The following is a 15,565-nucleotide window of genomic DNA, read 5'->3' on the forward strand; positions in this document are numbered from 1 at the left end:
AACTCTCCCCTGCCCTCTGCTCCCTTCCACGTCCAGCGATTCTCCTCTCTCCCATGCCCTCCCCTCCATCCATATCAGCAATTCTCCTTTCTCCCCTGCCCTCCCTTCCATTATCCTTGTCCAGCAATTCTTCCCTCTCTCCCCTGCCCTCCCCTTCATCCATGCCAAGCAACTCTCCTCTCTCTCCCCTCCATGTACAGCAATTCTCCTGTCTCCCCTCCATTTCCAGCAGTTCTCCTCTCTCCTCTGCCATCCCATCCATGTCCAGTGATTCTCCTTTGTTATCCCTTCCATCCATCCATGTCCAGTGATTCTCCTCTCTTCCCTCACCTCTCCTCCATGTCCAGTGATTCCCCTGCCCCACCCTCCCATCCATGTCCAACAATTCTCCTCTGCTCTCCCCTTCATCCATCCATGTCCAGCAATTCTCCTCTCTCCCTTGCCCTCCCCTCCATCTATCCATGTCCAGCAACTCTCCTCTCTCCCTTGCCCTCCCCTCCATCCATCCATGTCCAGCAATTCTCCTCTCTCCCCTGCCCTCCCTCCATGTCCGATTCTTCTTTCTCTCCTCTATGTCCAACGATTCTTCTCTCTCTCCTCCATGTCCAGCGATTCTTCTCTCTCTCCTCCATGTCCAGCGATTCTCCTCTCTACCCTGCCCTCCCCTCCATGTCCAGCAATTCCCCTGCCCTCCCCTCCCATCCATGTCCAGCAATTCTCATTTGCCTCCTATTCTCCCCTACCATCCATTTGCAGCGATTCACCACAGCCCCCCCTTTTCAGCCCAATTTCCAACCTTAGCCCCCTTCTCAGCTGCTGCTACTCCAGTTCCAACCCCAGCCCCTTCACCTGCTCACCCTCTTCTCCCGTGACAGCCTCTTTTTGTTCCTACCGCCCTGCGTTTAAATCTGTTTTACCTCAAAGTCAAAGCGGCAGCATTAATGAAAGAAGCCTTCCTTTCCCTCACAGTGTCCTCATCAGAGGAAGGTGGGACACAGTGAGGGAAGAGAAGACCTGAGGCAAGCCTGCTTCTTTCATTGATGCTGCTGCTTTGACTTTGAGGTAAAACAGATTTAAATGCAGGGCGGCAGGAACAAAAAGGGGCTGTCGTGGGAGAAAAGGGCAGGCAGGTAGAAACCAGGGGCTGCAGCTGGAACTATGAGCCGCCAGTAAGCATGGCTTGTGGCACCCTCCAGAGGTCAGCGCCCCCCTGCCACGCTTACCACTCTTACATGGTTGCGCTGGCCCTGGTTTTAACCTCAGCTCCACTGAGCCACTGCTGATGCTGGTATCTTAAATGGATCACAAACGAACTGTGAGTATCATCCGCCCCCTTTTGCAAAGTCCTCCAGGGTTTTAAACTCAGTTCCACTGAGCCACCATTGATTCTGGTACCTTACCTGAATCTCAAACTCGCTGTGAGTATCATCCACCCCCCTTTAGCAAAGTCTGGAACTTTAGTCTGTAGGTCTTGGGGGTAATGGCATAACAGTTCAACAAAGCTTTATGCACCTCCTCAAACTGGGAGCACGTCTCCATGGACAGTCCTTGGAATGCCTCAAGTGCTCTACCAGTGAGCTTTCCTCCCAGATAGTGCACCCAGTCTTTCTGAAGAATCTCAATAAGGCAGCAAATTTTATCAAAGGCAGTTAGATATTCATCTATGTCACCTCTGGCATCATCAAACTGCACAAACAAGTTAGGCCCAATCCAGGCTGTGGATTCTACTTCTGGCCTTGGCGAAGAGGATGGGCTGGAGCTTTGGATATGAGCAATTTTCATCTCCAACTTCATTTTCTGCAGCTGGAATTCCCGCTCCTCATGCTGCAGCTGGAATTCACGCTCTCACACCGCTGTTGTTCTAACTGCTGTCACTCTTCCTGGTAGATCTGCCAGATTTCAGCTGGTGTGGCATCCGGCTGTGCCAACTCACGGGCCTCTGCCCACAAGTAGTCTCCCCTCAGGAGAACTCTAAACAGGCAGGTCCTGCAGCTGCTCCTCGCTGAGGTCATCCAGTCTCTCTGGTGTTAGGACAGGCATATCCGGTGTCTGATGGCCGCTACCAGTCGCCATCAGCATGCTACTAATCTCCTAATACTACAAAAAAATACTGAATGGAGAAGGGACCCTGTTATTGCTGCACTCGTTCACTGTGCTTTGTGTGTGGAGGTGATAGATTAAAAAAAACAAAACAAAACTCTGAACCACTCAGTGAATGGTGACCTCACTCTACACACTGAGCCTGACAATCCGACCATGCTGTCGCCTGGGGCTAACCCTGCAGCCACCTGGAGGGTCTGTCCTCAGCATAGTTCAGGTCCACTTGCTGCTTGTGCTCTACACTAGCACCATCCTCCCACCAACTGGGTCCCAACTGCCTCTGGGCGAGTCTCCCGCTGTCAAATTATTCCCCAGTGATTTCTAGGACACTGGGGCCACATTCCCAGGAGTCCCACAGTTCCTAGAAAGAACTCACAGACCCAACACACAAACCAACAAGATTCTTAGTCAGTCCAGACAAGCAGAGGCAATAAACTAAAGTAGGTTTATTGTCATGAAAAATATTGAACAGTGAACCATAAAACAGATGGAACAAAAATAGCACGTAACAGGTAACTGAATATGGATCAATTATAAAACTATCTAAACATTTTATCACATAGGAAACTGAATAGTGCCTGAGAAGTATAGGAAATATAGCTGCTCACAAGTTACAGAATATAACTGATCACAGGGTCTCAGTAGAGAGGTCTTTCTCCCTCTACTTCCAAACTGAGGCCCAGATGCACTAAACTTAACGAGCCTTTAATGAGCCAATAACGAGTCATTAACGAGCAAGTAGTAAACCTTAGCATGCACCAAACGCCATTTCCCGATCACGGTAGCAGCTAACAAAAACGGAATGCAAATCATTATAATGAGCTGCACTACCATTGCAAGGCTATTATAATGATATGCACTAACGTTTACCGATTCCCCTTACGGTGGAAACCCTAACGTGAGGTCTGCACCTCTTGTTAGGCAGGGGCTGCTGTGGGAAAGCAAAAAAAAACCAAGCTGCGCGTCAAAAAATAAAACAAACAAAAAAACGACGAGTGCCTATGGATGTCCTTTATGGACGTCCTTTATAGACGGCCTTCGCCCCCCCCCCCCCCCCGCCCGAGGTCGCTGCCGCCGCTCCCCCTCCACCCTGCATTGAAAGAGCTTTCCGCAGCCCCGCCCCCGAGGTCGCTGCCGCTCCCCCTCTCTTGAAATGACAGCTTCCCCGCCATCCTCTGCACCCCGTGGCCCCGCCCCCCCAGAGGTCATCGCCGCCGCCGCTCCCCCTTCCACCCGCCCCACTCCGTCTGCTACCGGGCCCTCACAGTGCCTCTCACCCCCGTGTGAAGGCGCTGCACCGGCTGCAGCAGGCAACAACTGATCGCTTGGCTTTGGGACTTCCCTTCTTTCCTCTTTGGCCCGCCCTCGTCTGACGTAAGTAACTTACGTAGGTAACTTACGTCAGACGAGGGAAGGGCCAAGGAGGAAAGAAGGGAAGTCCTGGAACCAAGCGATCAGCTGTTGCCTGCTGCGGCCGGTGCAGCGCCTTCACAAGGGGGTGAGAGGTGCTGTGAGGGCCTGGTAGCAGACGGAGGGGGGCGGGTGGAAGGGGGAGCGGTGGCGGCGATGACCTCAGGGGGGGTGGGGCCATGGGGGTGCAGAGGATGGCGGGGAAGCTGTCATTTCAAGGGAGGGGGGGGCGGCGGCGACCTCGGGGGGGGCAGGGCTGCAGAAAGCTCTTTCAATGCAGGGTGGAGGGGGGAGTGGCGGTGGCGACCTCGGGTGGGGGGGGGGGGGAGCGAAGGCCGTCTACAAAGGCCATCCATAGGCACTCGTTGGGTTTTTTTTTGTTTGTTTGTTTGTTTTATTTTTTGACGTCCTTGGCATGCGCAGAGCAGCCAGCATAACGCTTGGCTGCTCTGCGCATGCTCTACCGGCCGATTCTTCGACCGTTTTACGAGGGATTAGAGAATGCAATCCCTTTCTTTGATGCATTGCCGTTCCCTACCGATTCGCTATGGAATTCGGTAGGGAATGGCTCTAACGACAACTTTAGTGCATCTGGCCCTGAGACTGACTAACTACCTCACAGTTAGGCGTGAAAAAGAAAACTATCACTTCTGGTACAGCTTAAAAAAACAAAACAAAAAACAATCGTCATCTGCTGGTCAACCAGGACAAACACATATCATCAGCAATACAACCAGGAGAAATACATGTCATCAGTAAAACAATACAGTTCATAGGCTCAGAAACACCATGTTGTCACACCCGCTTTACCCTGTTATTTTCTGTACAGCTGAGAGTGCAATACAGAGGAGAAACTAAGTTCTCTGACTTAGTATAGAGACACAACTTTGTTGTTAGATCAACTGGAGTGGTGTACTGGCATGGTTCTTGTGTGGAACTAAGTAGAGTGAGACTCCAGCGCTTTTTATGGATCTGGTTTAGACCCTAGACCCATAGGGAGCACTTGGCTCCACTGCTTGTTTCTGTACTTTTCTTGCATTTTACTGCAGAGCTTGATAGAGCTGCATTAAGTTTCACGCTCGATCTGAGCTGTGGTTAAGTACATAAGTATTGCCATACTGGGAAAGACCAAAGGTCCATCAAGCCCAGCATCCTGTTTCCAACAGTGGCCAATCCAGATCACATATACCTGGCAAGATCCCAAATAAGTACAAAACATTTTATACTGCTTATCCCAGAAATAGTGGATTTCCCCCAAGTCCATTTAATAACGGTCTATAAGTACATTCCAGGTTCACTGCTTGTTGACTCTATGACATAGCATTAAGCACAATTGAAGTCGTAGTTTGCTGTACACACTAGTATCAAGAGGAGTGGATCTTTTTCATCACAAGGCTCCTTTTGTTGACACATGCACCCCTGCTCTCTTTGATTTCTTCCCCCGTCTTTCTCCCTCCCTTTTTTTTCTTCTTTCCTGTTTCTCGTTCTACCCTTTTGTTACCTACCTCTAGCTCCTCGCTGGAGAGGTTCAAGAAGAATTGACTATTCTTAATAATTTTGTCACTATTCTTAGTGGTCAAGGCAGACTGCACCCCAGCAGCTGCTTTGAGTCTCCATAAGCTTTGCTTGTAATGTTCTGGACTGATTTGCACCACAGTATGATCTTTCAGAGTATTGGTGGGGGCTGGGTATCGAAGTTTTTTGATTATTTGTTTGGAAAGGTATTCTGTGCCTAGGGATTTTTCCTGATAGGATTGGTAGCTACATTATACAATTGCTGTGGAGTGCTAAAGGATTTGGGGTGGTTAAATGGGGAATAATCTGGGCAACAAAGGGTGGTTGTCCTATTTGTAATAGGATAGTATAAATTGCAGAGGTGCTGGTAGTGGGGATTTGGGACTTTGGGATAGGGAGGGGAGGACGAGAATTGAAGAGGTTTGCAGGGAGTAGGTAGAAGATGGGATATAGTAGGGAAAGCATGCAAATCATAGCTCATGGATTCTTTCCAGCCCCTCTGCATATGTGTAAGTGTAGCTGTGTTGTCTCTGTTTTTGTCTTTGACTTAGAGGAGAGAGAGAGAGAGAGGAGTAGACAGTTTTATCCATAAGGGGTGGGATAGTTGGGCAGTGGATAAATAGTTGTGGGGGCATAATTTTTCAAAGGGGCATAGGTGCAAGGGATGGGGAGAACAGAGAACAGGGGAGAGAGAATTTGAAAGGAGGTATTCACTAATTGCTGTTTCACTATGCTACAGAAGCTGGAAACTGCTTTTCCCATAGAACAGTACTGGGCCATTTTTTTTAGTGTGTGTGTGGGGGGGGGGGGGGGGGGCTTATTTCTCTGGAACCCTCAGTCTGGTATGGACCATTTTCAAACAGGCTTTTCCCCCATGCCAAGTTTCATGCCAGTGGGTAAAGGTTTTTGGAGTGTTCTATTATTCCCAGACAGACATTATTGACCCATTTTGTATAATTCTTTCCCTATTTCCACTGGGCTGGAAAAAACTGAATTAAAAAAAAGCAAAAAAAAGCAAACAAAAAACCCAACACAAATAATGTGATATGTTTAGATACATACTCCTCCAAGAGTGCTGCAGCCAAGTGCTAGAAATTTCATCCACTGCACCATGTTCCCAAAGTTATCCAGCCCAAGAATGGCTTTTAACTGTTCTTTAGGCAAGCAAAGATCTTTCCATTTTTCTTCTAGTTCAGTAACCTCTACAGTGCCTTTATGAGAAAGCTATTACAAAAGAAGAGCAAAGCATTGTTATCAAATGCTGAAAAACAAGGAAAACCAGTTATGTACATACAAAGCACAGCAATTTGTGTAATTTTAAATCCAAAATTACGCTCTCATATTATGACAACTGTCTTAACTTGTCTGAATTGTTATCCAAGTACCAGCTCTGAATATTGGCAATACTAAGATAACATCTGGCTCTGCCCCTGGACCACTTAGGCAGAACCCAGATAGTGCTGGGGTAGCCAGTAAAGATTTTCCACAGCATTATCCAGATAATGCTTCTAAAAATCCAAGTATAGCCCCAGTGAGCCACTCCAACCCAGATAAGTACAGCTGAGTATCATGGCTATAATTTTTAGTTTTGTCTTAGTGATTTGAATAAACCAGTTTTGAGATCTGAGTGTGCACCATATCTGTTATCTTTCTATTTTGAACAGTATAAGAGGAAATGCACTTCTCTTTCTATTTCTCTAGTGTTACAATATATGCAGGATCTGGCTTCTTGGAGTTCCAGTTCAGTTTTTGGTTGCACATTTTTATTTGTACTTGTTTTAATTTATTCTGTATTGGGTGAAGCATTCTCCTCCTTATATATGTGATCAACATGAAGTATTTTGTAATCATGTAGTTTCTGTGTAAGGATTTGTAGCAGCAAAACTTGTTGACTTTTCCCAAAAGAGGTGTGTTCTAAGGACTGGTGTAACATTTGCACTGCTGACTTTTCATAGACTCTACAGCTGCAGAGGCATGGCTACTGTGGAGGCAAGTCCTTCAATGATCACCTCATCCCTTAAGGATAGTCCTGCATGTGAGTACCTGTACCTTTTTTGCTTAAAAAAAAAAAAGAGCACTGGCTTTGTTACTGCAGTAGAGGTTTTTTAAAGGTCAAAAGGAGACAAAGACCCTACATAGATTTCCTGATAGATGCTGACCTTTTCAGGTAATAAGCCAAAACCTGTTTACAATCCAGGGGGTGGAGAGTTCTCTCATACTGGTGTTTGAGACTTAAGATGGTTAGCAGGTAACATTCTTCACTGATGAGGAAAGCGAAGTTACTCACCTGTAGAAGGTGTTCTCAGAGGACTGCAGGGCATCAATTCTTACATCTGGGTGATGTCATCCGATGGAGCCTCTGCGTGGACGCCACGCAGCATTCTATGCCTTTAAGAAGATTTGGCAGTGTCTCATCATGCATGCATGCTTGACTTCCTGCCCAGCAAATGGGACCATCAGTACAATAAAACAGCTAAGAGAATTCAACTCCTAGGGGAGGCGAGAGGGAATGTAAGAATTCAATTTCCTGCTGTCCTCGGAGAACGCCTGCTACAAGTGAGTCACTTCGCTTTCTCTGAGGACAAGCAGGACAATGATTCTTACATCTGGGAATCCTTACCTATCAGGCTCACCAAAAACAACAAACTTTGGGCAATAGGGACTTGCAAAGGCAAGGCCAACATGAACCAAGAACTAACAACCAAAACAGGCCTATTTTGAAGGTGCAGCCTAGAACAGAAAAGAAAGGGCTAGGACGGTGGAGTTGGATTCTAGATACCAAATAAATTCTGCAGGACTGTCTGACCAAACCGGCTGAATGTGTGGACCACATCGCAGTTCTGAAAATCTCCTTGAGGCTGATCTTAAATGGGCTACTAACACAGCCATGGCTCTGATATTGTGAGCTGTGACATGACCCTCCAAAGTCAGCCCAGCATGGGTATAAGTGAAGGAGATGCAGTCTGAAAGCCAACTGGATAAAGTGTGTTTATCAATGGCTGCCCCCATGCCATTTTGGTCAAAGAAACAAAAAGCTGGGTGGACTGTCAAGGCTAAGGCTTGCTTGCAGTCCAAGGTGTGCAGTGTGCTTTGCCCAGAATGGGCATGAGGTTTTGGAAAGAATGTTGCCAGGACGATTAATTGGTTAAGACGGAACTCCAACACCACATTAGGAAGACGTTTAAGGTGTGTACAGAGAACTACTCTGTTATGTTAAAACCTTGTGGTGACGAAACAGGGGATTTATGTCTGTAACTTCTTATGTGAAAGTATGACATATTTGTTCCCAGTGCATTTCCTTTGTTTGGCCAGCAGATGGTGACTGTATTTCTTTTGTAAAGCTGTTACAGAAGTGATAGTTTTTTTCCCGCCCAAGCTGTGATGTAAATTTTAGTCTCAGACAGGGAGAGGAGAGAGAAAGATCTCTTCACTGAGACCCTGTGAGCAGCTATATTTCCTGAACGCCCCAGGTGCTATCCAAATAGTAACAAGCATTAGGTACTACTACTACTATTTAGCATTTCTATAGCGCTACAAGGCATACGCAGCGCTGCACAAACATAGAAGAAAGACAGTCCCTGCTCAAAGAGCTTACAATCTAATAGACAAAAAATAAATAAAGTAAGCAAATCAAATCAATTAATGTGAACGGGAAGGAAGAGAGGAGGGTAGGTGGAGGCGAGTGGTTACAAGTGGTTACGAGTCAAAAGCAATGTTAAAGAGGTGGGATTTCAGTCTAGATTTAAAGGTGGCCAAGGATGGGGCAAGACGTAGGGGCTCAGGAAGTTTATTCCAGGCGTAGGGTGCAGCGAGACAGAAGGCGCGAAGTCTGGAGTTGGCAGTAGTGGAGAAGGGAACAGATAAGAAGGATTTATCCATGGAGCGGAGTGCACGGGAAGGGGTGTAGGGAAGGACGAGTGTGGAGAGATACTGGGGAGCAGCAGAGTGAATACATTTATAGGTTAGTAGAAGAAGTTTGAACAGGATGCGAAAATGGATAGGGAGCCAGTGAAGGGTCTTGAGGAGAGGGGTAGTATGAGTAAAGCGACCCTGGCGGAAGATGAGACGGGCAGCAGAGTTTTGAACCGACTGGAGAGGGGAGAGGTGACTAAGTGGGAGGCCAGCAAGAAGCAGATTGCAGTAGTCTAAACAAGAGGTGACAAGGGTGTGGATGAGGGTTTTGGTAGAGTGCTCGGAAAGAAAGTGGCGGATTTTACGGATGTTGTAAAGAAAAACGACAGGTCTTGGCAATCTGCTGGATATGAGCAGAGAAGGAGAGAGAAGAGTCAAAGATGACCCCAAGGTTTCGAGCTGAGGAGACAGGGAGAATGAGAGAGCCATCAACAGAAATAGAAAACGGGGGGAGCGGGGAGGTGGGTTTGGGGGGGAAAATGAGAAGCTCGGTTTTGGTCATATTTAATTTCAGGTGGCGTTGAGACATCCAGGCAGCAATGTCAGACAAGCACGCTGAAACTTTGGTTTGGATGCAAGGTGAGATATCAGGGGTAGAAAGGTAGATTTGGGAGTCATCAGCATAGAGATGGTAGGAAAAGCCATGGGATGAGATTAATGAACCAAGGGAAGAAGTGTAGATAGAAAAGAGGAGGGGACCAAGAACAGAACCCTGAGGTACGCCGACAGGCAGAGGGATAGAAGTAGAAGAGGATCCACCAGAGTGAACACTAAAGGTGCGGAGGGAGAGGTAGGAAGAGAACCAGGAAAGGACAGAGCCCTGGAATCCAAGTGAGGACAGGGTATCGAGAAGTATGCTGTGATCAACAGTGTCAAAAGCAGCGGAAAGATCAAGAAGAATGAGGATGGAATATTGACCTCTGGATTTAGCCAGTAATAGGTAGTTTTAATGTTGATCCTCATTTTGGTTATCTGTTATTGCTTGCTGTACTTTTTTCACTTAGTTTTTTTCAAACGTTCACTGTTTTACTGTAACAATAAACCTATTAGTTTGTTGGCTCTGCTGTCCTGGACTGACTAAACATTCTAGTGAGTGCTTTCTTGGAACTGTGGGACCCCTGAGAGTGTGGCCCCAGTAACCTAGAAATCACCGGGGAATAACCTGTGGGTGGGAGACTCGCCCAGAGGCAAGTGGGACCCATCAGGAGGATGGAAGGGTATGCTAGTGTAGAGCATGTGCGCAGGTGGTAGCAGACCTGAGCAATGCTAGGACAGACTCTTTAGGTGGCTGCAGGGTTAACCCCCAAGTGGGTTCTAGTCCATTTTTTTGTGGCAGTGTGGTGGGATTATCAGGCTCAGTGCATGGAGTGAGGGTCACCATCCACTGAGTGGTTCAGAGTTTTGGGGTTTTTTTAAATCTGTAACCTCCAGACACAGAGCCCAGTGAACTAGTGCAGCAGTAACAAGGTCCCTTCCTGTTCATGTTTTCTTTTCTTTTTTTTTTGTAGTGTTAGGAAATTAGCAGCATGCTGATGGTGACTGCCAGCAGACGTCAGACACCGGACATGCCTGACCTAACACAACAGCAACAGAATTACCTCAGCGAGGAGGAGCTGCAGGATCCGCCTGTTTGGAGTTCAACTTCTGGGAGGAGACCAGACTCCTTGTGGGCAGAGGCCCATGGTTGGCAGGGCCGGATGCCACGCCTGCTGAAATCCAGCAGATCTACCAGGAAGAGCGCCAGAGGCGAGAGGAATGGGAAGCAGGAAGAGATGGAAATGGCTCATCTCCAAAGCTCCAGCCCAACCTCTCCACCGAGGCCAGAGACAGGATCCACAGCTCAGATTGGGCCTAACTTGTTTGCGCGGTTTAATGATACCCGAGGTGACATTGATGGATATCTAACTGCCTTTGAAAAAATTTGCCGCCTCAATGGGATTCCTCAGAAAGACTGGGTGCACTATCTGGGAGGAAAACTCACTGGTAGAGCACTTGAGGCATTCCAAGGACTGTCCATGGAGACGTGCTCCCAGTTTGAGGAGGTGCGTAAAGCTTTGTTGAACTGTTATGCCATTACCCCCAAGACCTACAGACTAAAGTTCCAGACTTTGCTAAAGGGGGGTGGATGATACAGCGAGTTTGAGATTCAGCTACGATAGGGTATCCTGATAGTGAGGTTGCAAAAGAGACCGTAGTAGATCAGGTGTCCTTAAATAAAAATAAAAATCAGACAAAAGATTGCAAATTAATACTGTCAAGTACTGAGCATGATGTAAATAGGAACAACAAACATAGTTTGAAATGTCTATATGCGAAAGCCAGGAGCCTAAGAAATAAGGAGTGGAGGAGTGGCCTAGTGGTTAGGGTGGTGGACTTTGGTCCTGGGGAACTGAGGAACTGAGTTCAATTCCCACTTCAGGCACAGGCAGCTCCTTGTGACTCTGGGCAAGTCACTTGCCCCAGGTACAAATAAGTACCTGTATACAATATGTAAGCCACATTGAGCCTGCCATAAGTGGGAAAGCACGGGGTACAAATGTAACAAAAAAAAAATAAGATGGGAGAATATATTGCAATAAATGAAAAATTAGATATAATAGGCATCTCTGAGACCTGGTGGAAGGAGGATAACCAGTGGGACACTGTCATATCGGGATACAAATTATATCGTAGTGATAGGGTGGATCGAATTGGTGGAGGGGTAGCGTTGTATATTATCAAGAGCCTTGAATCAAATAGATTGAAAATTCTGCAGGAAACAAAACACTTCTTGGAATCACTGTGGATTGAAATTCCATGTGTAAAGGGGAAAAGAATAGTGATAGAAGTGTACTACCGTCCGCCTGGCCAGGATGAACAGACGGATACAGAAATGTTAAAGGAAATTAGGGACACAAACAAACTGGGCAACACAATAATAATGGGTGATTTCAATTACCCCGATATTGACTGGGTAAATGTAACATCAGGACTGTATATTATTATTTGGCAGCCCAGGCCTGACTTAAGGCTCAGGATCTAAAAATGACAAGAAAAGTACAGGCCTTTAGTCGTAATCTGAACTCTGAAGTTCCAGCAAGCTCCTGAGCTATTGGGACACACCATGCAGCAAAATGAGGAAGGAGCTAGGGTGCAAAACCCCCCAAAACAGGACACAGATGGCTCCTCAGGAAGATGTAGCAATATGTGGGTAACAGTTGTTTTTGGAAAGGCCAGGTGCAAGGGGCTTGCAAAAGTTTGTGGTTGAATCTAAAAGATGAAAAACATGTTTATGAGATTTTGAAGCTACTCATTAGCACAGCCAATCAGTGTTAACCATGACATTAATATAGATCCAATCAGGTGTGCTAACTGTCATATTACCCGTATCCTGAGTAGACCTATAAAAATCAGCGTACTTCCTACTTCAAGTTAGAGGGGTGGCCCCGGCTGCTCTCTCTCCATGGGTAACCATCGTAGAGCATCAGAATTGGCAAATTAACCACTTGCTTTCCCATGAATACCTTTGAGTGGTAAGATATGTTACATAAGACTAAAACCCAGAAAGCACCTGTGTGCAGCTGGGATATTATATTCCTACTAGGAAAAAAGGCCCGTTTCTGAACGCAATGAAACGGGCGCTAGCAAGGTTCTGTAATGGTAATTTTGTTTTTAAGGGAACTGTTAGGAGAGAGTATGTGTGAGAGAGAGAGCGTGTGAGTATGAGTGAGTGTGTGATTGAGACAGAGCCAGAGTGTGTGTTTGTCTGCCTGAGTGAGTGTGGTGTGTCCTGTCCCCTGGCGTCCCCTCCTGTCCATATCGAGCAATCTGTTCTCTCCCCCTGGTCTCCCCTCCTCTCCATATGTCTCTGTATGTTTCCTTTCACCCATATAGAGTGTCCCCCTCCCTGTCTCTCTGCCCTCTGAGTTGTAGGCCCTCCTCCCTGGCTCCTGTGAGTTGTAGGCGTCCCCTCCCTCCCTTCCTCCCTTTCTCTCCCTCCGTCTCCTTCTGTGGCCTTTGATTTCCAGGGCCCCTCCCTCCCTCCCTCTCCCTCTGATTTCCAGGCCCCCTCCCTCCCCCCCCAGGTCGGTGGTCGCTCACTCCCCCCCACCCCGAGGTCACCACTCACTGCAGTCCCTCAATATTTGCAGAACCCCAGCAACTGCAACCCCTCCCACCCACCCAAACACAGGGTCGCGGGGCACTTGCTCCCCCCCCCCCGGAGGCCGCCAGTCACCCCCCGAGGTCGACGGAGGCAGTGCTTTAAAGTAATGCCAGCTGAGAGGAAGATAAGCACAATACAGCAGCCTCGCGTTCTGCTTTCCCCTTCTCTCTCTGCGAAACAAGAAATGAGGATGAGACGCAGAGAGAGAAGGGGAAAGGTGAATGCGAGGCTGCTGTACTGTGCTTATCTTCCTCTCAGCTGGCATTACTTTAAAGCGCTGCCTCCGTCGACCTCGGGGAGTGAGTGGCGGCCTCCAGGGGGGGGGGGGGGTGCAGGAGCGAGTGCGCGTTGACCCTGTGTTTGTGTGTTTGGGTGGGGTTGCAGTTGCCGGGGTTCTGTGAACTCTGAGGGAGTGTGGTCAGCGGCGATCTTGGTCCGCCTCCGCGTCTGTGCCTTGTCTGTTTCGCCCTCCGACGTTGAGGGTGTCTGCCTGCCTGCCTCCCTCTCTCTGTCCCATGTTGTTCCTGGTTCGCTCCGTGTCGGGACGCTCTTTTTTTTTTCTTGCTCCGCCTCCGCGCCTTGTCCGTTTCGCCCCTCGAGTGTCATTGCTCCGCCCTCGACGTCATCACGTTGTGACACGAGGGCGGGGCAGACACTCATGGGCACACCAGATATCTAGACCGCTTCAAACTTCCGGCTGGAGGCTTCATTAGAACGTTGGAGGTGCCTTTTATATATAGAGATAACCAATTGAATGGTACTTCTCATGACAAATAGTGTTCTGTAAATTGTATCTGCAGACTAATGACTAATTGTAATCATACTTGATGCCTGAGCAATAAAACATACCTTCTTATACTTCTAACTACATTTAGTCTGTGTTCTTGGTTACTTCAGAGCTACTATACAGCTCTGGTAATTGAGGAGTTCAGATAGACGAGGTAAATATATTAAAAGCAGCCTTGGGGATTTCCTGTATTCAAGATACCTTCAACTAGTCTGGGGGTGTCTTGAGGACTGGAAATAACCCAGAAAAATTCAGAACACGCTAGGGAGGTAAAATTCCTTGATGAAATCAAGGACAGCTTTATGGAGCAGCTGATACAGGAGCCGATGAGAGAAGGAAAAATTCTAGACCTAGTCCTTAGTGGAGCGCATGATCTGGTGCGGGAGGTAATGGTGCTGGGGCCCTTGATAACAGTGATCATAATATGATTGGATTTGATATTAGCTTTGAAGTAAGTATACATAGGAAATTAAATACGTTAGTGTTTAACTTTAAAAAAGGAGACTATGATAAAATGAGAAGAACGGTGAAAAAAAAACTTAGAGGAGCAACTGCAAGGGCCAAATATTTACATCAAGCGTGGATGCTGTTCAAAAACACCATCCTGGAAGCCCAGGCCAAATATATTCTGCGTATGAAAAAAGGAGGACGGAAGACCAAACAACAGCCGGCGTGGTTAAAAAGTGAGGTGAAGGAAGCTATAAGAGCTAAAAGAAAATCCTTCAGAAAATGGAAGAAGGAACCGACTGAAAATAATAAGAAACAGCATAAGGAATGTCAAGTCAAATGCAAAGCGCTGATAAGGAAGGCTAAGAGGGACTTCGAAAAAAAGATTGCGTTGGAGGCAAAAACACATAGTAAAAATTTTTTTTAGGTATATTAAAAGCAGGAAGCCGGCAAAAGAATCGGTTGGACCGCTAGATGACAGAGGAGTAAAAGGGGCGATCAGGGAAGACAAAGCCATAGCAGAGAGATTAAATGAATTCTTTGCTTCGGTCTTCACCAAGGAAGATTTGGGTGGGATACTGGTGCCGGAAATGGTATTTGAAGCTGATGAGTCAGAGAAACTTAATGAATTCTCTGTAAACCTGGAGGATATAATGGGGCAGTTCTACAAACTGAAGAGTAGCAAATCTCCTGGACTGGATGGTATTCATCTCAAAGTACTGATAGAACTGAAAAATGAGCTTGCAGAGCTACTGTTAGAAATATGTAATGTATCCTTAAAATCGAGCGTAGTACCGGAAGATCGAAGGGTGGCCAATGTAACGCCGATTTTTTAAAAAGGATCCAGAGGAGATCCGGGAAACTATAGACTGGTGAGTCTGACGTCGGTGCTGGGCAAAATGGTAGAGACTATTATTAAGAACAAAATTACAGAGCATATTCAAAAGCATGGATTAATGAGACAAAGAGGGGCATAATCGAACGTGACCGCCCATCTCCATGGGCGTCTATGTCCGAAAACGGCTATGTGAAGAGGCGGGACAGACCGTATTATCGAAAAAGATGGGCGTCCATCTTTCGTTTCGAAAATACGGTTTGGACGGACCAAATGCCATGGATTTGGTCCCTTCTGAGATGGGCGGTTTTTTTTTTTGCGATAATGGAAACTAAAAACGCCCAGCTCAGAAACGTCCCAATCCAAGCCATTTGGTTGTGGGAGGGACATATGTACAATACTACCGTAGCTCTTA

At 47.0% G+C, this 15,565-nt stretch overlaps 1 protein-coding gene across 2 annotated transcripts in view; it reads right to left on the reverse strand.

The window, feature by feature from the left end:
• The window catches only part of ROPN1L (rhophilin associated tail protein 1 like), a 177,221-nt gene that overhangs the window by 81,804 nt on the left and 79,852 nt on the right, over positions 1–15,565 (reverse strand). For both annotated transcript variants that reach the window (XM_030205012.1, XM_030205007.1), the window contains exon 4: positions 6,088–6,249. In XM_030205012.1, the coding sequence (XP_030060872.1) occupies positions 6,088–6,249 (162 nt within the window). The remainder of the gene's footprint in view (positions 1–6,087; positions 6,250–15,565) is intronic.

The sequence above is a fragment of the Microcaecilia unicolor genome, chromosome 1, assembly GCF_901765095.1.
Source record: "Microcaecilia unicolor chromosome 1, aMicUni1.1, whole genome shotgun sequence".
NCBI classification, from domain to species: domain Eukaryota; kingdom Metazoa; phylum Chordata; class Amphibia; order Gymnophiona; family Siphonopidae; genus Microcaecilia; species Microcaecilia unicolor.